The sequence below is a fragment of the Pungitius pungitius genome, chromosome 11 (assembly GCF_949316345.1).
Source record: "Pungitius pungitius chromosome 11, fPunPun2.1, whole genome shotgun sequence".
Classification (NCBI taxonomy): Eukaryota; Metazoa; Chordata; class Actinopteri; order Perciformes; family Gasterosteidae; genus Pungitius; species Pungitius pungitius.
In genome coordinates this window covers 17,708,456-17,731,194 of record NC_084910.1, presented here as the reverse complement: position 1 = coordinate 17,731,194, position 22,739 = coordinate 17,708,456, and the positions used below count along the sequence as shown (strand labels likewise).

Below are 22,739 nucleotides of genomic sequence, written 5' to 3'. Positions count from 1 at the left end.
ACTTTGCAAGTAATGCAAGGGGAAGCGTTCTGTGAATGCTTGAATGGCTCCACCGGTCAATGCACAAAACAGCCGTTAGATAAATCCATTCACGACCTGCAGCCAGCATCGCGTCACAAATCCACATCTTTAAAAGCCTTTGTTGCACTTGGGTTGTCTTTTTTTTTTTTTTTTTTTTTAAATGTGACTTGCAGCTCATCGCACACAGAGATCTCCGACACTTTTCCAAACAAACCGCGGTCCGCCGGAAGATGGGAGGGAGAGAATGGTGGGATGTTTCCACTGCTGTCTTGAAGTGGCAAAGTTGCTTGACATTGTGGCAAGAAGGGTTATTAGCTCACCGGTTCGATGTGACTCATAGCAAAGTTGAACGATTACAGAATGCGGGGGAGAGCAGCAAGGGCCTACTCTGAGGTTTCGTGTTACCATCTTCGCTCACTCTCTCCCATCCTCCAAACCTTTTGACACGGATTTGCTTAACTCCTGAATGTCCCTTTGTGGCTGCCCCTGCTGTGTCTGTTATATACCGTTTCACAGGGGCCGTGACCTTGTCAGGCGGACGTGATCCACTCACTTTTTGGGGGCGGTCGGCTCCCTCGTACACACGGCCCGGCGGCTGCCACCTCGCCGTCGAGCCGAGGAACGGGGTCGTAAAAAGGGGGAAGGGGAAACCCACCGTTTCGTCCCGTCCGGCGCCGCCGGGGATCAATAGGTGGCTTGTCTCGGTGCCCAGACAGCGACTCATAAAACTCTTTTAGAGCCCAACCCTCCCCGGCATGGCTGGTTGCCTGCCAGTCTTTGGACACATCAGCCAGGGCCCGGGGGGGGGGGAGACACCCTGTACCCGAGGCACCTACCTCTTCAACAGCGCGGTTGTGTATCGCGCGCCCACGCTCGAATGCTTTGGGATTAAATGTAGTTCACACAGTTTGTTATTACTGTAGAAGTGTCCGTTAAGTCGGGTGGGAGGGAACGATGTGGCCTTATGGTACCAACTGAGCAGCCGTAATCCCACGTAGCGTGAGCCTCGGCCCCAAGAGACGCTGCAGTAATGCGAGCTCCCTGTATCGGTTACTCCGCACTCTTCTTCTTCCCCCTTTTTTCTTCCCTCTACATGCAGATTATTCCTACCACGGCTTTTGATCTGTCCTGTGGGAAATTCAGGGGCACATAGTATACGGCTGTTTTGAATGCGTCGATATATTTCATCTGGAAAAAGGGGTGCTCACGCTGGACAGAGAGCCGCAAAGGTTGAGCGTTTCACGCTTGGTGCCAACGAGCGGTACTTCTCACTGTCTCTCGGGTCGGTCTCCTCTCCTCCCCGGTGCTGTTAGTCAGCTCTCGGATCCCGTCACACAATATGAAGACTTTTTCCTCTTCGGTTCAATAAAATATGGTGTTATACGTTGGTTTTATTGCTCCGTTGTCTGCTTTTCTCTCTGCTTCCGTGAGGAGATAATGTTCAAATCCGAAGCGCCGTCCCGGTCGCTATCTTAGCAGTAATGTGACTTACTTTTAGTAATGGCTTCAGTTGCTAAACTTCTCCTATAGCTGACAAACAAATTGAATCCCCTTTAATATGACCGGCCTGTCATATGGTTATTTGAGTAGTTATTTTATTCAAGTCCGGCGGTGGATTTGAAAACAAACCGAGGGTCCACGGTTGGATGATGGTGAGCGGGGGGGGAGTTTGGACTCTCTTTTACTGCTACCTGTCACTGTCTGGTGATAAAGTCCCCAGCCATTGCCTCAGTGTGTCAACATTTGTCCACTGGCTAATGTTTATTTCAAAGCATGGGGCCTGTTGTTTCCTGTGCTGACTGGAAGCAATCAGCCTCCCCCGACCCCCCCCCCCTCCCCCCGGCCCCGCTGATCCGGGACAGCGAGGGAGTAATCCCGCACGCCGCCCCCCTACCCACCCCCCTCCCGACGAGGAGCCTGTCAGCCGCGATGACATCACGCGGGGAGTGACGCCGCTGAGTCGCCCCGCTGTCGTACCGGGCCCGGCCTGCAGCACGTGGGGATTCACATGAGCATTAGTGCCGCCCCGCCTGCAGAGGCTGGTGCCTGTTTTGGCCACTGGCTAAAGATCCCGCTCGGCTTGGTTGGCTACACATTCAGGCTGACGTAGCAGAGGGAGACCTCTGAACATCGGAAACCGCCATCGAGATGCAGGCCGCAGCTCCATTTTGTGTCCATTGTTGAGGCTTTTTTTTTTTTTTTTAACGCAACGTCTTTTCTTTTGTTTTGCAGGAGTGGAACCGGTTATGTTTTTTTAAATTCCAAAACGGCACAGTTCTAAGAAATGTCGGCTATTTCTCGAGGGTTAATGTGCAGAATGTTAATCCTGTGACGATGAGCTCATTGTTTGAACACTAAGCGAAGAGGATACCGCCAACCTGGAGACGTTGGTTGCCACTGTTTATTTCGATAAAGGAATATACCTATGAACAATGGGAGAGGTCGTTCCTCCACAACCGATGTCATATAGCCCGTATTTAATAAAGCTGGTCTGCCCGGCATTGACAAACTGCTAGGATTAATTCTAAAAAAAATGTTTGGGTTTTTGATATATCTATAAATCCATCTCGTCTGGCTCCATGTATTTACTTGGCGTCCTGTAGGCCAGAGAGGACCGGGCTTGGTTTAGGCTTCTGACTGGTGGTCGACCGTGGAGGCTCCTCAAGACGCCTGCAACAACATTGGTTATATCGGAAGAGCAAAGTACTACTTCAGTGAAATAAGAGCAGGACATGGCAGTGCACACTTTCTTTCTAGATTTTCTTTTCCTTTCCTGTCTGCTCTTTTCAAAGGTTTGATTGAAAAATGTTTCAGCCAATCACATGCCAAGCCATCGTTTTCCTCAAAGGGCCTGCACATTCCCGAAATGTGTCCGACGGGTTTAGTGGAACAATCCATCTGGTAGGTTGATTAAATTCAAACTATATTTGATCAATATTTTTTTTCCCAGATGTCAATCTTAAGACTTTTGTTCGTGGAACTTGCTGTTTTCCCTGTAGAGAGTCCTTTTTAGTATTAGCCTTGGAAACAGCATCTCGATTAGTTTAATCATCTTATTTCTTACTGCAGACTCCTGTTACACATTCTTCAGTTCAGGCTTGAATCTCCCCTCCCCTTGTTAATGTGGCCGGTGCCTTTGATGGATGCAGAGGCTTGGATTTCTTCACAAAGGCTAGAAAATCGATAAAAGAGGCCGCCGGGGGCTGGATGAGGGCTTCTCACCCACGTTAGTTAGAGTTTAGGCCGGGCAACGCTCTGGAAAACCCCAAACCAGCACACCGCCAGGTTCCCCAAGCGCAGCCGTGTATCCGTCCACCCTCGGGCCCGCCGAACCACCCTTTGCTCCGGGTCCTCGGGGGCTCTGAAACGGCAAAAGCATCCGCGGCGGATTTGCTTCCACTGAGACGACCGGGTCTCCTGTTTCAGGTGTCTGCCTTTGACCGGCCGGAATGTGGGAACGTCACCTTCGGTACCCGATGGCGCCCTCTGCGGCGGCCTTCCTCGCGCGGCTGTTGATGGACGCTCTTGAGTAGACCGAACCCCTTTTCAGTCCTTTGGTTTGTTAAAACTATAAAGAGTATTTATGGTGATATTATAATAAGAATCCATTTCATATGGACTATTGGCCCTAAATCCCGATTACTTCTTTCGTGTCCACCGGTAGACCTTTTTGAAGGGGGCGTTTTGTCCTAAAATTCCATCCCCAAACGGTTGAAATCCCCACAAAAATGAAGCGTTTGTTTTTGTTCAGTGAACCCTGTGCCACACCGTGACATCAGCTCTCTCAACATTTTGTGTCCAGGAGTTGGCCGTCGTATCACCCCTGCTCCCAGTGAATAGAATACTCCGGAGGACTCTCGTCTCGGTTTCGTTTTCCTGATCCAAATTCACGCCGCGCCACCTGACGATGAGCGCCGGCTCGACCTCTCGAGCACATCCGGTCCCTGCTGTAAACGGCAGCCCCCCCCCCCCCGACCCTCCTTTGCTGTGTGTGGTGTTCGGAACAGAGCGGCCTCGTTGTCACGACCCCTTTGTCCAATAGAAATCCGGCGTGACGTCGGGTGCCACGAGAGCACATGGACGTGCCGTCGTGTGATGATCTTTAGTCGAGGCATTGGCCGTTCAGAGCTCACACGTTGGCTCTTTGCGAACTCGCCGTGCTGCATGTTTAAACTATGATTGCAGGCATGATTATTTTTAGACCAGCTCAAATGGAAGGCTGTTCCGAGTAGGTGATTATTATCATTATTATTATTATTATTATTATTGCGTTGGTTCTGCAGACCAAGCATTGTTGCGTTATCAGGTTTTCATATTGATTTATCAGTTCCTTTCAGTTACACAGGGACAAAGACTCGGGTCACCTGACTACCTGATCCGTACATCCTGCAAACATACACGCCCCGTTTTCTTACCCTGGTGATGCTACGTTTTACGCTTTTGGCGAGAATCATCTGTTGTGCAATTAATGTAAGCGAGGGATTTATTCCCTGTGCAACCAGTATGCATCTTTTTATTCCTCGTTTGCATATTTATTTAAGGTCTTGGTCTGTAAGTAGATCTTGTTTACCTCGCCGCCTTCTGCCTCGAGCTCTCTCAGAGAGAGAGAAAAAAAAAGGCCGGTTGGCGAGCTCGCACGTATCGGGTTTGGCTGTTGGAGCGACCGGGAGGCCTCCGCAGGGAAGGTAGGCAAATCTTTGTGTGATGACCGGGCAGCTTTTAGACCGGCTCCAGTGGCGCGGCCTCAAAGGGCGGGCGGGCATGCTGTGGAATCTGACATCAGCTGTGTGCACATTCAGACGGGTGTTGTCTTACTCATAAACACACACACACACACACACAAATGCCCACAGCTGGTGGCGAAGCCTTCACTGGGACTGGAAGATGCTTGCTCTACTTGTGTCCTCAGGCAACAACAAAAAAATGGACACCCATTACAGTAGAAATAACATTCACATTGGTGAAAAGATGATGAATGTCCTTATTTGGAAGCCACTCGTGCTGCAGCTGCATCAAGTTCTTCTGCTCCACTAAAAGACCAACGCTTTCTTAGCCAATGGACTAGCAAAGGGCCAATAGTTCCTATAATTCACATGTGAACAGCCTCTCTGTGGCTCTTGGGTTGTGCCTCCGTGTGTTGTATGGATTTTTCTCCAACAGCCAGCTTACTAGCATATTTCCTTTTGTCCGGGGGGAAATGGGGAAACACTCCCGATTTCATTTTATTGATTTCCGAGATGTAGACCAACAGCATCTGTAAACGTCAGATGCTTTTGGTGAGACAGCAGTTTGCAAACTTGTGATTAACGCGTTTTTTAAAGGTGCTTAACCAACGGAATTCATTTTGATATCGAGGAAGGGCAGTGACTTTGCTTTTGTGACCCACAGGAGATGTTTACAATGCAACGCTCATCATATGCTTAAGCATTATGCAAGCCCTCGGAAAACGAATGTGCCTACGTCACAGTTCGGTTCTACGTGATGCATCCAGTTGCCCTTGAGGACGACTGATGTTGCAGAAAATGTTGTCAAAACTGGCTGAGATGTCTGCTGCTTTTCTATTCCATTAAAAATCTGCGGGGCTTATTTGTCAGCACCACGTTGTCCGTAGGGAATGCGTCGCCCCCTGCCTTATAGAATTGCATCATGGGACACTGAGCGAGGCTGTTGCATTGCTGTGCTCTTTATTGCATTTTTTGTTGTGTTCCAAGGCTCCGGGTTCCACTGATTTTCTTTATTCTTTTTTTTTTTCCCCCCTCATCCATTTGCGTTACATGTCGAGAGTGGCTACAGCGGAGATGAATTTTGCCCGCTGCTGCACGGACAGAGTTGCCTTTGTGCCGCAGAGGAACTTTTGAAAAACGGTGTCTGAGGGCAACGCCGCCCCCCCCCCCCCCCCATTCCTCAACAGCGTCCAGCTGTAGCTCTCGCTCTTATGTAACGAGAATCAGTGGAGGCCCGGGGGCCCCCCAACCGCCCCACAGGTAAAGGCTGTCGGGGCCCTCTCGCCAAATCTTTTTGTTGTTGTTGTTGTTGTGATTGCCCCTGCTCGCCACAGCTTTTGATTCACGGGCAGAGACGAGGAAGCGTTCTGTGGTTTTGTGGCCGCACGCTACGCCTAGCGCAGACATTTAGAGCACGTGAACTGCCAACTCTGGTGACGTTACATGTCATTCATCCAAAGCGACTTACAAGAAGTGCATTTCAACCGTAGAGATACAAACTCAGAAGAGCCATTTTTGTCAAATAAGCCGTTTCACAACTTGTGTATAGAGTGAGTGGCGTTATCTAATGTGCATCAGTCATGTGGAGATCTGTGTCTGTTTGAATTCCCCTCATTAGCTGTCGGTAAAGCTCGACCGATGCTGGGGATCAACCCCAAGCCTCAGGGATCATTTCGGCAGACACTGCTCCTTTTATCTAGAGCTCATAATGTAGGCTTAACAAACAGTCTTTAAAATGGATCCCTCAGATTTGTTTTCCGATTGGGTTGTGACGAAAATGCAAACCAAGCAGGTTGCTTCTACAGCCGGGGACTCGGCTGCTTGTCCGGCTAAATAAACTGTGCAATCGAGACAGCATTTTACGAGTCAACCTCCTTTTTTCTAGTTCATTATTTGGCGACAGCTGACGCAACGTACCTGCAATGAGCTACAACACCGGGTAGCTCTAGCTGTCAGTACTCCCTGTTCTTCCAAAGTATCCGGACCACACGGCCCTGCTCCCGTTTGCCTCCCTTTGTGCCCTTATGTCTGGTTGCTCGTACGCGGCCCGAGGGACGCTGTGTTGCATTCGTTGGGTCTTTGTCCGCCATCGGACTGAAATAGAGGTGTCACATTTCGTAGCCGTGGTCACGCGCGGTGCCCGGAAAACGGGTTCAGGAGACACCTCAGTCCACCTCGTTTGGTAAAAGTTCATCGCCACCGTGTTCAGGTGCCATTTTTTTTTTTTTTCTTCTTTTGACCCCAAGCTCCTTTCCCCCTCAGTCGCCATGACGAGTGTAACCCGAACAGGACGTGGCGCATCATCGTCCACTACGAACAGATTACCGCTTCCCCTCATTCACGTAGACCTGCTGTAAGGGAGGTTCTGTAATCCAGTAATCCTCATGTCTGCTTGTAGGGTCGCACCTGCGTTGACAAAATTCAATACGCAGGATTTCGGAGTGCGTCAGAACCAAGTCTCTCAACGTTCTCAGGTCTCTCTCTCTCTCTCTCTCTCGTTTAGTCCGTACGGACTCGACGACCCCCCAGTGTCCCAAAATGATCAGTTATTGCCCGTTTAATAATGGATGTGAACTTGCGCTTTTTTTTTTATAGCCGAGGATATTGCACATTAAACGCCAACATCTCTGAGCTAGTTAGGGATGTCATTTATTGGTCCCTGTCCTTTTTTAAAAGGTACATCACAACGGCTCATTGTTCTCGTGAGTTGGCGAGCAGAACAAAGAATTCAGCGCACAAGCACCTTTTGCGTGTTGTGCGTAATGTCTCTTTCTCTTCTAATGTCCCTTATCTGGGTAATGGTTTCACCCCGGGGCAGATAACAACACTTTGAACCAACGCCGCTAAATCCTGTCCAAGACAATTAAAAACAAACAAGTAAGACAAGAAGTGCTGCTCAAACGCTTCCTGTAGAGAAATCGCACAACGATGTGTCCTGAAACAGTCACAAGGGAGCATCTACGTCTATAGGGTGAGTTGCGTAGGTGCTCATTTCTTGTGGCTTTCATGACGTTGATTAAAAAAGGCTGAATCTGCAATGTGTTTTTTTTTTTTCTAACAAAAAAAAACAGACAAAGGACTGTGATACGTGTCTGGAACCTATTTTCTTTTGCAGGTCATATGTAAAAATGACATTTTTCTTCTTTTTTTGTCTCACCAGCCTCTTTAGAATATAAATTGCCATTTCAAGCTGTGTCATTGTTTGCATTTTTCACAATTTTATGAATGAATAGCGATTCACAATATTGTCCCGATAATCAGCAAAATATTCCCAAATTTTCGTTAATTCTCACAAGTTTTTTCAATGAGAAACTTGAGTTATTCCACGAGGGCGAACAAAACCAACTTGTGTCTTGCGCCCCCCCGTCCCGTCCCGTCCCGGCGGTGAATCGACCCCCTGAGCCCGCCGAGGGGCTAAACGCAGTGGGCCGCGGTGACCTCTCCGTCTCCCTCAGTGATCCGGCCCACAGCTTCAGCTCCCACGTGGTGTCAGAAGCTCCGGTTACGTAAGCCTCTCCTGCCAGACAAAAGCTCAGCCCCCCCCCCCCACCCCCCCCAGACACAAATCACTGACCGCCCCACGCTGGCAGCAGTCCGGTTCCTGTTAGCCTGGCTTTCTTCTATAGATTTAATTTTTTCGCTGGTTGACAAATAAAATGATTTGGACATCAAACGAAAGGAAGAAAAAATATATTATACATATTGTTTTGACACCATTGACACATTTAAAATCAGCTGCACATTTCTCACTTTTCTTTCTTTTTTTGAAAAAGCTATTTCTGTCACAATGTGACAATCTTTTGGGTATCATTTTACAAAACATGCACCATATTATTTTCCTTCTACTTAATGAGCTCGTTAGACTTCGTCTCCTCCCACTGTTTGGACTCTTCCTCCCGACACGTCCGCCGCTGTTAAGACTGTTTAGCTTAATTATGCCATTTGCAAGTTTCCCAGGGAGGGAAGTAAACGCAACCAAGGCGCATACCAACAGCCCCCTTCAATTAGGCCCGACTCACGCGTGTTATAATCTGACTCGCAATCTGCTCCTCTCAATGAATCCAGAGCACGCTACAAATGCGTAGCGGTTGATTTCATTTTCATGACGCCACGGTGTTGCGCCGGAGATCTGGGGCCATGCGGCGTGACATCAAACGCACCGCGGTGGGTTCAGGGGAATGGCTCGTGTTCCAGAGTGACAACAACCAGCCTTTTGTTGGTCTGCGTCGGTGTGCTTTTCTCATTTATGCCATTTATGACTGGGTTGCTCGAAATAATCCAACCAATAAATAGCCTTTTCTATTTTTTTTTTTACGGGCTGCTAATAAGCAAACAAACAGCACACCTAGCGCCCTAAAGTCCACGCGGAGGCTCGACTGTGATCCCTCCATCGTATTGTTGCTACGGAGATGATTTACCAGCATTGGCCAGAAATATTACATCTGACAAAGTCCACACCAACGTGCCTCTCCGGAAATCTCCCCATTTAACATTGAGACAGTTAAACTGTATCAAGGCACCGGGGACAAAAAGTTGTCGCCCGATGATAACGTTTTGTTATGTATTATTATTATTTGTTTTTTTTTTAGTGGGACATAATTGACGATTCTTATTGTTTTCTATGAGTTTGTTTTTTTTCAGTCTCCAAGTAAAGCTGCACAGATTCTTGGTACAGCTTCTTCTTTTGGTACCTAATAGCAACGCGCTCACTCCACACATCCCTGGTGTCTTTTTTTTTTTTTTTTTTGATGCGTTGCTATTATCGGTCCAACCCACACTTCTGTCTAAGTCTCTTTTGATTCGTCCGTGGTCTGCCCCACATCTCTTTTAAGATGTTATGTGTGTGAGATCAGTAGGCCTGAATCTCGTAGAATGCCGGTAGGCCCTGCAGGGCGGGCTGATGAATGCCCGACTTTGCAGAGAACGCTCTAGAAATACTCAGAGAAAAGCCTTTTCTTTTCTTTTGAAAAAAAATATGTTTGTGCCTGGTCCTCCCCCCCCCCCCCCCCCCTGCGTGCCTTTTGTGTCTTTGACCGTAATAATGATGGAGGAACTGCGCGAGGTGGGAGGAGCGGGCGAGCGAGAGAATGAGAGAGAGAGAGAGAGAGAGAGGTGTGAGAAGAGTAAAACCCGTGACTCATCCGGCGCTGTGGAAAAGGAGTTCACTGAGTCAGAGAGGAGGCAGGAACATTGGGTGGTGCATGAGCCATGGGACGAATGGGAATAGATGACTGTAGGTAGCTGCAAAAGGGAAAGAAAGGCAGTTTGTGAAGCTCAAGGCTGCAGAATGACCGGAGGACCTCATGATTGTGTGCACAGCAAAATGTTGTCATGGGAATGTGTGCGATTTATTCTTCTTCTACATCTACGAATCTGCTAAATCAGTCTTTTTTTTTTTTTTTACCGATGAAAAATGCTCAAAGCGCCGAGTGAGAACAACCCACCGTGACGATGCAAAAGCGCAAATCTAAATGAATCGGTCTAAAAAAATGGCCGCAGCAAAGTGCTGCGCGTGGACAAATCTTCCGGAGCGAGGCTGGCACGCCGGCGCTCCGAAGCGAGTACCTTCTTCTTTGAGCTCGGACCCCCGAGCGCCTCTTTCCAGCCGGAGCGGCTTCGATTCCTGCCCTCTGTCCGGCCCGCCATCGATTGCCCTCCACATCCTTTGTGTCGACTCATGCTGACTGCGGTTCCCCCCCCCTCTCGGTCTGGATGATGTGGCTGTATTGATTTCCGGGCCGAGTCCTTTAGATCAGAGTAAAATCGTCTGATTGATTTCAAAGGGGCCTCTTTGGAGGAAAAATGAGACTCCCAGGTCCATTTGCTCACCTGCCCCGTTTGAAAAGTCCACTTAATACCTAATATTTCTGAGCATTAACTGACACCTTTATTCGTTGTAGATTACGATGATGTGAGCAGAAATCCAGACTTTGTATTTGATATCAGTTTCTGTATTGATCAGTCTATCGATGAACTCGCAGTCAAAATTCATCTGGGCTCTTTTCTGTCTCTCGTGATGTGTTTTCACCTGCAGGTTTAATCTGATCTGCGTCCTCTCTTTCCAGGGGAGGCAGGAAGCGTAGCGGCAGGCAGAGAGGATCCCCCCCCCCAACCCCCCCCCCCCCCCCCCACACGTCCCCTTAGCGCCCTGTCAGGGCTGTCCGTTTCTTTTTTTTTTCTTCCCGGATACAACCTGCAACCTGGTGAATTCATGATCACATGACCGTGGATATGGACGCAGTCCTGTCCGACTTTGTCCGTTCCACTGGAGCAGAACCCGGATTGGCCAGAGACCTGCTGGAGGGTGAGTCCTCATTTCCACAGCCGTCGACATAATCGCCCTAATCACGGCTTTATTACAGCAATGACACAATTAGGCACCAAGTCACTGGGTGTATCAATTGATGCAATTATCACATTGTCCTGAGCTCGCTTTCTTTTACTAAAGTTAAACAAGTTAAACTTGATCCTTTTAGTTTTTATCCTTCCATTTAGTCTTTGCTACTCCCATATAATTAAAATCCACCTAGAAAAGGTGTGTGGGAGGGTGTGGGCGTTGGGGGGGGGGTGAAGTTGACAGCTGGTGATATCATCTGAGCGGCAGCCAGAGTGACCGCTGTCTCAGCCGGTGCTTCTGGCTGGTTGCTGTTCATCAGGCGATCATCCAGGAACAGAAGGCATTCCTGGAGTCAACAGGGCTCCTGTTGCCTAGCAGCAACTCTAGCTGCAGATAAGAATACGGGTTGAAAAATGTATGCCGGCGAACCCGAGGCGTGCTCCTAATTCGGATAATTACTCAAGCAAGAGAATGTGCCAGTGGCTCTTGCAACAAGAGGAGGCGGTTAGCTGTTGAATTGACGTGAGGTGAATACTTAAACTAATCAAGGTCATGTCACTCGCTCGCCGCGCTGGACCCGTGGTCTCGGGAGTCCGTGCCGTCCCTCACCCCTCGCTCCGTCCGCAGGCAAGAACTGGGATTTCACCGCCGCCCTCAGCGACTTTGAGCAGCTGCGACAGGTGCACGCTGGGAACCTGACGTATTCGTTCGGCGAGGACCGGGCGTATCCGCCGCTGGAAAAGGAGATGGCCCGGCTGGGGCGGCCCGTGCTCCACCGCCAAGACGAGGTGGTGCAAGGTGAGGACGATCGGCTTCCAGCTGCTTGGGAGGCGACACTCGAGGGCCCCTGACAGCATGCTTAAAGCCCCCCCCACCCCTTTCTCCACGTTCTTTCAGCCGCTACAGAGAAGCGCCTCTCGAGGGGCATCTCCCACGCCAGCTCCACCATCGTGTCGCTGGCGCGCTCTCACGTCTCCAGCACCGGAGGCAGCAGCGCCGAGCCGCTCCTGGACACGCCCCTGTGCACCTTCCAGCTGCCGGACCTCACCGTGTACCGGGAGGACTTCCGCGTCTTCATCGAGAGGGACCTGATCGAGCAGTCGATGATGGTGGCCCTGGAGCACGCCGGTGAGAGGAACACAGGAGGAAAGGCACAGGTGTCATGGTGGCCCGGGTTCCATTTAGCTTCTTAGTCCTGGTGTTGTGCTTCCTGCCTCGCAGTAGAAGCGTCGCTAGGGTTACCAGCACCGCTAACATCAGTGCTCAACTTACTTAGACCAGTTTTAACCCTTTTAATCCAGCAGCAGGATGGAAAAGCATATTTCCTCTAAACTGGTTGGCCAAACTGCATCGTTCTTTTTTTTCCTTTTGATGATTTATTGCAAAGTAACTGTGTTGTACTGCATAAAATACAGTTAGTTCCCTCTACTCCTAGGCATTACTGTGCTCATTTTTTCATAGAGGTGCAGGACTTTTATATTACAGTAAAAATCAAGGCCGCAGAGAGAGAGAAATGTGACGGAGACGATAACGTCGGCTTCCCCCTCTGGGGTTCCAAAGCCTCACAAGACCTGTCTGCACATTCATATTTTAATTTAAAATGGGTGGGAAATGTATTTTTAATTTTTATTCGTTGACATTTTCATTACATCCTGATGGCAATTGATGAATTAAAAGCTGCGACAGAATAAAATGTGTGTGTGTGTGTGTGTGTGTGTGTGTGTGTGTGTGTGTGTGTGTGTGTGTGTGTGTGTGTGTGTGTGTGTGTGTGTGTGTGTGTGTGTGTGTGTGTGTGTGTGTGTGTGTGTGTGTGTGTGTGTGTGTGTCCGTCCACGCACCGTTAGCTTTACGGCTGTGGGTTCAAACGATCAACGTGTTTGTTGTTAACGTTCATGAGGCAGCTCTTGGGGGAGAATGTCCGTCTTGATTTATCAACTTGTGGAGCCGACGCTTGGCTTGTTTTCGGTTGTATTCGGTTTAAGCAATTTTTAATATCTCGCTGTCTCTTGCGTGTCTCCCTCTAACGTTACCCACCCAAGTGTTAAATTGAAAGAGAATGCCAAATGACTTTGGAACTATGAAGCAAAGCCGTATTCCGTGCTTCATAATAATAGAGTCATGTGACATCTTATTTCCCAGCATGAAAATGTAGTTTTAAATTAATTTCTTCCCAAACCTCTTCATGTAATCCATTTGATTTAAACTACAGCAACTGTTTAACATTCACTGCAGCGGCATGTTTGGTGAGTTACGTGTGTATTTATTTTTGTTCTTTTTGCCTGCAGGGCGACTGAACTGGTGGACGAAAGTGGTTTCAAACTGTCAAAATCTGCTGCCTCTGGCAACAAGTGGAGACGGAAATTGCCTCCTGCACGCCGCCTCGCTCGGTGAGTATTGCGGACCTTTTTTGAAACCAGGCAGGTTCGCACTCCATTAGCATTCATTGGGAGAGCTTTATTGTTGGTTTAAGCACTAATTGCATTTTACGACATTGCAGTGCACTTAGTCTTTGTCGCCCACTTAGGAAATTAATAATGTTCGTAATAATGTGCAGGCATTGTTCAAGCCCCGGGTTATTGGATGTGACCGTAACGTTCATGTGCTTGACCTGTGATTTTAACGATGCAATACTACAAGCCGGCTTCATTTTGGCCTTTGAATGAGATCACTTTTATTTATTCTTTTTTTTTTTGCAGGTATGTGGGGCTTTCACGACCGGGACCTGATGCTACGGAAGTCGCTGTACGCGCTGATGGACCGCGGCTTGGAGCGCGAGGCGCTGAAGCGCAGGTGGAGGTGGCAGCAGACCCAGCAGAACAAAGAGGTCTGTCATGGTTGAGGGCCGCAAGAGGGCGAGGCGCTGGTCCGAAGCGCCGGAGCAGCTAGTGGGCTACACAATGTTGCTTGTTTCACTCATTTGACCAAAGGAGGGGGGGGGGGGGGGGGGACAATGGACAAGTAAAATCCTTCACATGCCACAGCACACGACTCACTGTTGTTCCGTAGTTTTCTGTGTTCTGTGCGGTCTTAGTTCGAAGTTCTTTCTAGTGGATCTCTAAAATAACCACAGACTGGATTTAAAGTCTGGCTTCACGTACCCGTAGTAATTCTGTAGCAGGGCTCGATGTGTTTTTGATTATCGGGCCCGGTAAGGAGGTTGGTGACTAGTTTTTTTTATTTCTAATTCTGTTTTCTAAAACTGTTGATTCCGTCACATTGTGCAGCCTTGAAAACCCTCGGGCGTTCCCTCTCAAATACAAAGTGTTTGTAAGGTTGTTTCATCCTTATCTTTACACCACTGTTTAACTACATCATCTGGTGCCGTTATCTCCACCTACTTATCGCCCGTTTTTATCGGAGCCGCAGAAACAGTCGTGGTCGTGCGTGCTCTTCCACTTCAACGCTCTTCAAAGGCTTTTTAAAAAAAATATATATATATTTTGGACAGAACACAATGACTCCTCTCCCAGTGAAAGCAGGCGCAGCAGCACGCTGAGCGCGTTTTCCAAAGTGGTTGCAGACGGCGCGCAGGCACCCGCGGCTGAGATGCCGCGCGGATGACTGCTTAATGCTCAGCCGTTAGTCACTGAGGCCCCAAACTGCTGTGGCAGAGAGAAAAAAAAAATATATATATATATATATATAGAACTGTCCATTTCTGGAGGTTAAACAGTGTTATTGGCGAAAGTTCTGCAGGTATGACTAACTAAGGGGGATTTGCAGAGGCGCTAGTCAAATTTCTTTCCTCGATTGTCGGCATGTAACCTGCTTTTGCAGACATTTTGTGACATTTGGCACTCCCTCTCTAAATGTGTGTGTGTGTGTGTGTCCTTTCTTTCTCCCCAGTCCGGCCTGGTGTACACGGAGGAGGAGTGGCAGAAGGAGTGGAATGAACTGTTGAAGCTCGCCTCCAGCGAGCCCCGGATACACTACAGCACCAACGGCAGCAACGGGTAAGGCCGCGGCCTCGGACAACGGCGGGCCTGTTAACCCAAACGCACACCGAGGCCCACTCGTGTTTTTATTCATGAACAAGACAACGCTCGCTCGCAGTCAATCCGCTGTTTATAGTTCAAATGGTCAGACACGCGCTCTGTTTGGACGCCCTCGCGGGGTGCGTGAAGTTTGTGGCGCCGAGGCTCCTGCGCACGTTTCTTTTCGTCTGGCGACGTCTGTCCGCAAAAACGGCCGTGTCTCCGTCGTCTTCAGGGTGGAGTCCTCCGATGAGCCGGTGTACGAGAGCTTGGAGGAGTTTCACGTCTTCGTCTTGGCCCACGTCCTCAGGAGACCCATCGTGGTGGTGGCCGACACCATGCTGAGGGACTCCGGAGGAGAGGGTGAATATGCGCCTCGCTCACTACGTCACAGGTTATTCTAAACAGAATAGTTTTATCAAGTGGTGACTAATGAGTGGCCTGAGTCAGTGAAGTACACACCACCCAAGGAAAGTTGAAAGAGGATATAAAAAGACTTTCAACCAGTGTAATCCCCGCTTCGATGTTTCGACTGAGGTGAAGGTCGCGTATGGTTCTGGATCAAATCAAACGCGCCACGGTCGACTTTTTTTTCCAAGTGTCCTTCCCATCCGTCCCCAGCCTTTGCTCCCATCCCGTTCGGAGGCATCTACCTTCCACTGGAGGTGCCAGCTGCCAAGTGCCACCGCTCGCCCCTGGTGCTGGCCTACGACCAGGCGCACTTCTCCGCCCTGGTCTCCATGGAGCAGAGGGACACTTCCAAAGACCAAGGTAACGCTCTGCAGCGAATATCTCCATCGACATCCGAATACTGTTTTGATATCTTTAATCAATACGGAGTTCCTCTTGGGAAGCTGTTTTGTTATTTTAATGTGTGTTGAGGTTTATCTGACCTTACGTCAGACTTGGACCCGTTTTAGATCTTGATGGGTCAGTCTTTTTTTAATGTTGACGTTAGCGGTTTATTTAAGAATGGTGACTAACAGCCTTTGGGCTGTTGAGTATATCCAGCAAACACCAAGCAAGCAAACGACCTCCTTCCGGTGTCAAAGTTGAATGACTTTTTGATGAAAGTTTGCACAATAAAGTCACAGATTTGTCATTAAGAATTAATTCATTTAATATATATACATAAATATCTTACTATCATTTGTTACGTTTGCACCTTTTGGAAAAAACACTGGATTCAAACTTTTTTATTTTTATTTCATTGTTTCTTTAAGAATACCTTTTTCTCCCGTCTCCACCAGCAGTTGTGATCCCTCTCACCGACTCTGAGCACAAGATGCTGCCTCTGCACTTTGCCGTGGACCCCGGGAAGGACTGGGAGTGGGGCAAGGACGACACAGACAACGTGATGCTGGCAAGGTGCGGCCTCCTTCTACATCCAGAGACGTTAGTTTAGCTCAAATTGTATTTATTTTTGCCTTTTTTTTTTTTTTTTACCACTGCATTTGTCAGCTGTGCGATGATGCGTACGCCCTCGTCTGACGGCCCTCCCTTCCGCGCGGCGAGCGTGCGGGGATTGACCCCCTGACTCCGGATTAGCACACTCAGTGCCAGTGACAATACGATTAGCTCTTAATACCTTCTATGAATGGAGCAGCGCCGAAATAGCAGCTGGCTAAAAATAACCCTTCATCTTGTGCACGTCAGTCGATGACACGGTGGACAGAGTGGACAGGAGGAGTGTTGTTTGGAATAAAAAGTCAGAAATCTAGAGCAGAGCAACAATGCACTGGATATTCACTGCCATTTCAGCAGCAGCAGCCTAATCATTCAGTGTTGTAATATCAGGTCAAATAGCTTTACGTTCGTCGCGGGGAACAGCGAGGTTCATTTAAAACAACACAAATAAATAAACCTTTCTGTATTGAGAATATTATTTCTTGCGGTATCTTCCTCTCGCAGCCTTCCTTGCTTTGGATTCATTTCCCACGGGTTGCACATTTTTAGAATCCTGCTCCCGACTGTTGGAGCCACCGTAGATCCACTTCCCCATCGTCGACATGAGTTCGTTTCCCCATCAGGACGACACCGGAGCCGTCACTCATCTCTCCCTCTCTCTCTCTCTCTCTCTCTTTTCACCCAGTGTGGCTCTTTCGTTGGAGGCCAAGCTCCAGATGTTACACAGCTACATGACGGTCACCTGGCTGCCCCTGCCCTGTGAGGTAAAAGATGACAGTCCACGTTTCCACCTCAGACGATCCACTGGAACCTTTATCGTGTGACCCGGTTTTACCCAAACAACCTTTTTTTTTCTTTTTTCGACAGACGTATAGAAAGCCTATTTTAAAAAACAAACTACACCAGGTCCTTCGAGGTCATTCATGTCCCGGGACAAAGCTCCTCTTGTGTGCCACGCGCTGGCAGCAGGGAAGAAGGGACTAGTTCATAGCAAGCTGTGTGGTTGGGCTGCAGGGACTGGCCCCAGGAAACGGGAAACTGTATTAAACTCTAATCTAAGGAGATTGTTCTGAGTAGAAATGCTACCACAAGGTAGCTGTGTGCTGAGAGATGGAGCGCTCATCAGAAGAGTGCGTCGCCATAGAGGTTCTAAATACAGCTTTGTTCATTCTAGGGCTTCCATGACATTTTTAGACTTTTGGAAACTGAGTCATTTGTTTGTTTTTGTTATTTTGCTTTGGACAGGGAAAAAACACCTCTATGAATCACTCTTTTCACATTGCTCCCCTCCCCTCCCCCCCCCCCCCCCCTGCCCAGATACCTAAAGGACATATTCCAGGAGTTGTTCCAGGACGTGACTCAAATGTTATGCAGGTGAAATTTGAAAAATTAGAATATTGTGCAAAGGTTCATTTATTTCAGCAATTCAACTTAAAAGGTGAAACTAATATATTATATAGACTCATTACACGCAAAGTAACGTATCTCAAGCCTTTATTTGATATAATTTTGGATGATTATGGCATACAGCTTATGAAAACCCCAAATTCAATATCTCAGAACATTTTTGGCAGTGTGGGCAAGTGCCAAGTCCTGCTGGGAAATGAAGTCGGCATCTCCATGAAGCTTGTCTGCTGAAGGAAGCATGAAGTGCTCTAAAATGTCCTGTTAGACGGTTAAGTTAAATTACTGAATTAAATGAACTCTTGCACGATATTCTAATTTTTTGAGTTTCACCTGTATATTTTCTCCTCTCGCCGGTATTTTTTGGCTAACTTGGGTCTCCGCCTTGTCTTCCCCGCAGCAAGCCCCTCTGGCCCAGCCAGAGTCTCCCACGGCCTCAGCGGGGGAGGACGCCCGGACGCCCCCAGACTCGGGCGAGTCCGATAAGGAGTCGGTCAGCAGCAGCTCCAACGGCAACGGAGACGCGGCAGCGGGGCCCTCGGTCAACGGAGGGGGGCCCACGGCCAAGAACGGCTCCTCTTCATCGTCCAGCTCCTGCAGCAATGGATCGGCCGGGGCTGCAAAGGACAAAACCAAGAAGGACAAAGACAAGGACAAAAAGAGGGCAGACTCTGTGGCCAATAAGCTCGGCAGTTTCGGCAAAAGCCTGGGCAGCAAGCTGAAGAAGAACGTGGGCGGACTGATGACGGGAAAGAGCGCCGGAGCCGGAGGCGCCAAGCAGGAGGGTGCGGAAAAGAAGAAGGGCTCGTTTAAGGGGCGGAAGGGCAGCAAGGACAGCTCGCCCTCGGCCCACGCCTCTGAGGATTCTGGGAAAGGCTCCCCCTCCTCGGGCAGCGAGCGCCTCAACGGGACGGGCAGCAGCATGAGCAGCAGCTGCGGCAGCAGCACCGAGAGCGACAGCTACAAGTACGGCGCCGACGTCAAGGTCAGCCTGGGCATCCTGCGCGCCGCCATGCAAGGCGAGCGGAAGCTCATCTTCGCCAGCCTCCTGACGACCAGCAACCGGCAGCCCTTCCAGGAGGAGATGATCCTGCGCTACCTGGCCGACGCGGAGGAGCGCTATCACGCCGAGCAGGAGCAACAGCGGCGCGACGCGGAGAGGAAGGGCGTCGCCAACGGCGCCCAGCCGGCGCCGCCGCCGAAGAAGGAGGCGGCGGCTGGCGGGACGGAGGCGGCCTACCGTCCGTACGAGGCCGGCGAGGAGCCGCCGGAGAGCGCGTCTCCTCCGTTCAACCAGCCCAAGTCGTCTCCCCTGAGCGCCTCCATGTACTCCGCCGCCGTGCCCATCCCGCGGCCCTCCTTCATCGACCAGAGCCCCGTGGCGGCGCCCCTCGCCCAGCACCTTCAAATGCACAGCTACATGGACACCCGGCGCCAGCTGGCCGGCGGCTCCCCGGCGACCTCCTACCCCGGCCTCCCCTCCTACGCCACGCTTCCCCGGCACTGCCCCGCAGCGCAGGCCCCCTCCCACCCCCAGTACAACAACACGCAAGGCCCCGCCTCCCTGAGCCCGTCTCGCCTGGCGCCCTCGCACCCGCCCGACTTCGACCCGCCGGACTACCCCGGCGCCGAACTCGCCGGCGGGACGTACACCAACGGCTTCCGGGACCTGCGCTCCAACCTGGACTCTCGGGGCGGGCAGCCCCCGGTCAGACACTACTCGCTGGGCAGCGCCGGCGGTTTGGCCAACCGGCAGTCCAGCCGCTGCCGGACACCCAACTGCACCTACTACGGACACCCCGAGACGGGCCACTACTGCTCCTACTGCTACCGGGAGGAGCTGAAGAAGACGGAGCCGGACCTCGCCGTCCACCGGTTGTGAACCAAACCGGGGGGGGGCTCGAGTTTGACCAGTGGCCTTTTTCAGTCCAAACCAATGAGCGGCCCGGGGGGCGGATCGGCCTCGGGATGAACAAGAGAAAGGCACAATCAGCTCCCTCCCCCTCCCCTCTTTTTTTTTGTTTTTGTTTTAAAGCTGTGTCACTTCCTGTTGGAATGGACTCGACCGCAGAATAAACAGGGTGGTTTCTCGCTGCTGGGGGTCACATGTTCGACCCTTGTATTAACCAACTGCACTTCTGTTGCGTTTTGCTGTGGCTCTTATGCAGGCCAAGTGTGTGTGTGTGTGTGTGTGTGTGTGTGTGTGTGTGTGTGTGTGTGTGTGTGTGTGTGTGTGTGTGTGTGTGTGTGTGTGTGTGTGTGTGTGTGTGTGTGTGTGTGTGTGTGTGTGTGTGTGTGTGTGTGTGTGTGTGTGTGTGTGAGAGCGCGCTGCAGGCTCGCCTCCGTTTTGATCCGTTTTAACGCCTCGCTACTGTCTCCTCCCCGTGGAGAGAATGTATACGGCAGACGCCGTGCACAACACCCATCGACACGCACATACACTAAGTCAGACTCCCACTGCCACACACACGCGGAGAGACAAGCGCGCGGGCGCATTGCAAACGTCGCTGACTGGTCGACTACGGGGCGTTTGAGTCGCCTCTGGTTTACTCCTTTTTGTACACTACTGTTACGCGTCACTTGTACCTCGGGAGGCGGCAGAACGAATCCTCTTATTTTCTTTCTCTCTGGTCCGCATTTGCATAACGCAATCTAGTCCGTGGGCTGCTGTGGTGCTACTGTTGCAGAGTGCAAACGCTTACATGTCCATACGTTCAACACAATGAAAGATATATATATATATATAGATACATGTATATCCGTTGCATTAGGACAAGCTTGACCGGCTGAAGGGGAAATGCCGCCGGCCGGACTAATGAGGGGACGCTGTTGGACTGAGATGACACCAGACTGGAGTGTCTCCTCTTCTCTGGCTCGGTTTTGCCTTTCTTGAGGCGTTTTGATTATTTGTGCCCCCCTCCCCCCCAACACGAGCAATACTACACACCACCAAGTGGAAATGTCACACAGCACAACAGCGTCCGGCGACATGCTGCCGAGTCGTTTCGACACGGCGGCCAGTTAATGGACCCATTTGGTTGGCGAATGCGTGCCGCGATGATGTCCTCGGCTGTGACTGTTGGCGTGACGCGACGGGGTCAACGCCCCCACAATATCCCCCCCCCCCCCCGTTTGTATTGACACATTTTACGGTTTGTCAGTTATGAGTCTGAAAATGCCGCGTTGGTCTGAGAAACGTGAAGCACGTTTCATGCTGATCGCACCAAAGGTCAAGGTCACTCATCCCGCTCCCCCCGTACCTCCCCGATGGGACACCTTCATGCGCACCAGGTTCTGTGTTTCTGCAAAACTCCTGACCTCCCCGTAAAGGGCCGCTTCGTCATTTCTGGCAGTTCGTCCCCACCAATACGAACCCGGTTTGCGTGAACTCTCTCTTTGCACAATTTCAAGCACTTTTCCTGATGTCCGTGGATTATTATTATTTTTTTTTTGTTTGGTTTCGTACTGTTTCTGAAGTGGCCTGACTGTTGTCCTTTGTTCTTCTCTGCAGACACTGCCACGCGTGCTGATGTTTGGGGGGGGGGGGGGGGGGCGCAGGGTTACCGGACAGCTCCGGTGTTTTCGGTGCGCCGTCTAACTCAGTTTTCCTAGTTGCCTTTTTTTTCTGCATTTTGTTCTTGGACGCTGTGCAGGAGTAAACACGGCAGGCGTCCGCCGCCTGCCCCCCCCCCCCCCCCCCCCCGAAATCTAACAGATTCTGATCCTTAACGAATCCCAGCGCAGCTGCTGCTGCTGCGGTGGGGCCATTATCCTATTCGGTGAGTTGCTGTCGGCGGGTTTAACCGGCCAATGGTCCGATTTAGTCTTCCTTGTTAAAGTATCTGATTCCAGGCTGTTTTGAAGATACTTGATTCACTCCCCTCTTTATAAGCCATGGTGAGAACTTCCCTTTTGAAGCAGCGTGACTCTTGTTGACCGAATCTGTTCTTTTGGCATCGAGTCGAGAAAAGCACAATTTAGAATGCGAATCACTGCCTTGCCCAGTAGAGGGCAGTCTTGTTTAGTTTCTCACTTTTCTTTTCTTTTTTTACCTCCTGCGCTTACTCAAAACTACAAATGAACACGCCGTAACACTATTCAGTATGATCTGTGACGCTAAAGGTGGCATAAGGAAGAAGGGAGTTTATATGCTGTGCATTTAAAGCAACACTCAAGTTTTAATGACAATAAAACACTTACGTTATGCTAATTCCCCCAAAAAACGTGCATTTGCTGTGTTTGTGTGTGTTGACCTGCGCCGGTACATTTAATCTCAGACGGGCCCCGTCAAGCGTGACGCCTGTCTTTAGAGACGTGTACGTGTGCAAACTCTCTCCAAAGTAATAATTAGCTTTCATTTCATCGAATGACAAGGGGGGGGGGGGGTTGTGCAAAGAAACGAATGCCTCAGAAACGTGCACAACATCCGACTTCACAGGCTACGGAACACTTTTTGTATTTAAGAAGGAAAAAAAAAAAAAAAAACAATGACAAGTTGTATAAATGTGTTCCAAGGTATTTTTGTAAGCCCAAAGTTTTACAGTGTTTTTAAGGGTAAGAATGTATGCTGTTGGAAGCTGAAGCGCGTGTGGATGAGGAGCTCGGAGGGCCGGTGTTTACCAGAAAGTGAGTCCCAGTCGAGCCCGTGGGTCCTCGAGGCAAAGCTGACCTGACAGGACCCCATTTGAGAATATATATATATATATATATATATATATATATATATATATATATATATTAGTGAGATTTTTTTCATAGGTTTCCTTGTGGAATGTTTAGTTGCGACATTTTAGGATGTTCTTTCTCACGTGGCTAATTGTCTAGCAGTCTGGTTTTCATTTGTCTGTTGCTTTTTTTTTTTTTAGAGTTTGT

At 49.8% G+C, this 22,739-nt stretch overlaps 1 protein-coding gene across 2 annotated transcripts; it reads left to right on the top strand.

Moving 5' to 3' along the window:
• The first annotated feature begins 10,900 nt into the window (after positions 1-10,900).
• Positions 10,901-21,415, top strand: otud7b (OTU deubiquitinase 7B). 2 transcript variants are annotated; one of them, XM_037452834.2, is made up of 11 exons: positions 10,901-11,049; positions 11,710-11,880; positions 11,980-12,210; positions 13,368-13,469; positions 13,779-13,906; positions 14,929-15,035; positions 15,292-15,419; positions 15,678-15,827; positions 16,310-16,424; positions 17,149-17,227; positions 18,268-21,415. In XM_037452834.2, the coding sequence occupies exons 1-11, from the start codon at positions 10,965-10,967 to the stop codon at positions 19,747-19,749; spliced, it is 2,778 nt and encodes a 925-aa protein (XP_037308731.2). In that variant the 5' UTR covers positions 10,901-10,964; the 3' UTR covers positions 19,750-21,415. The 2 variants fall into 2 exon arrangements, with proteins under 2 accessions (XP_037308731.2, XP_037308730.2); XM_037452833.2 differs by having other exon boundaries at positions 16,307-16,424.
• The last annotated feature ends 1,324 nt before the right edge of the window (positions 21,416-22,739 follow it).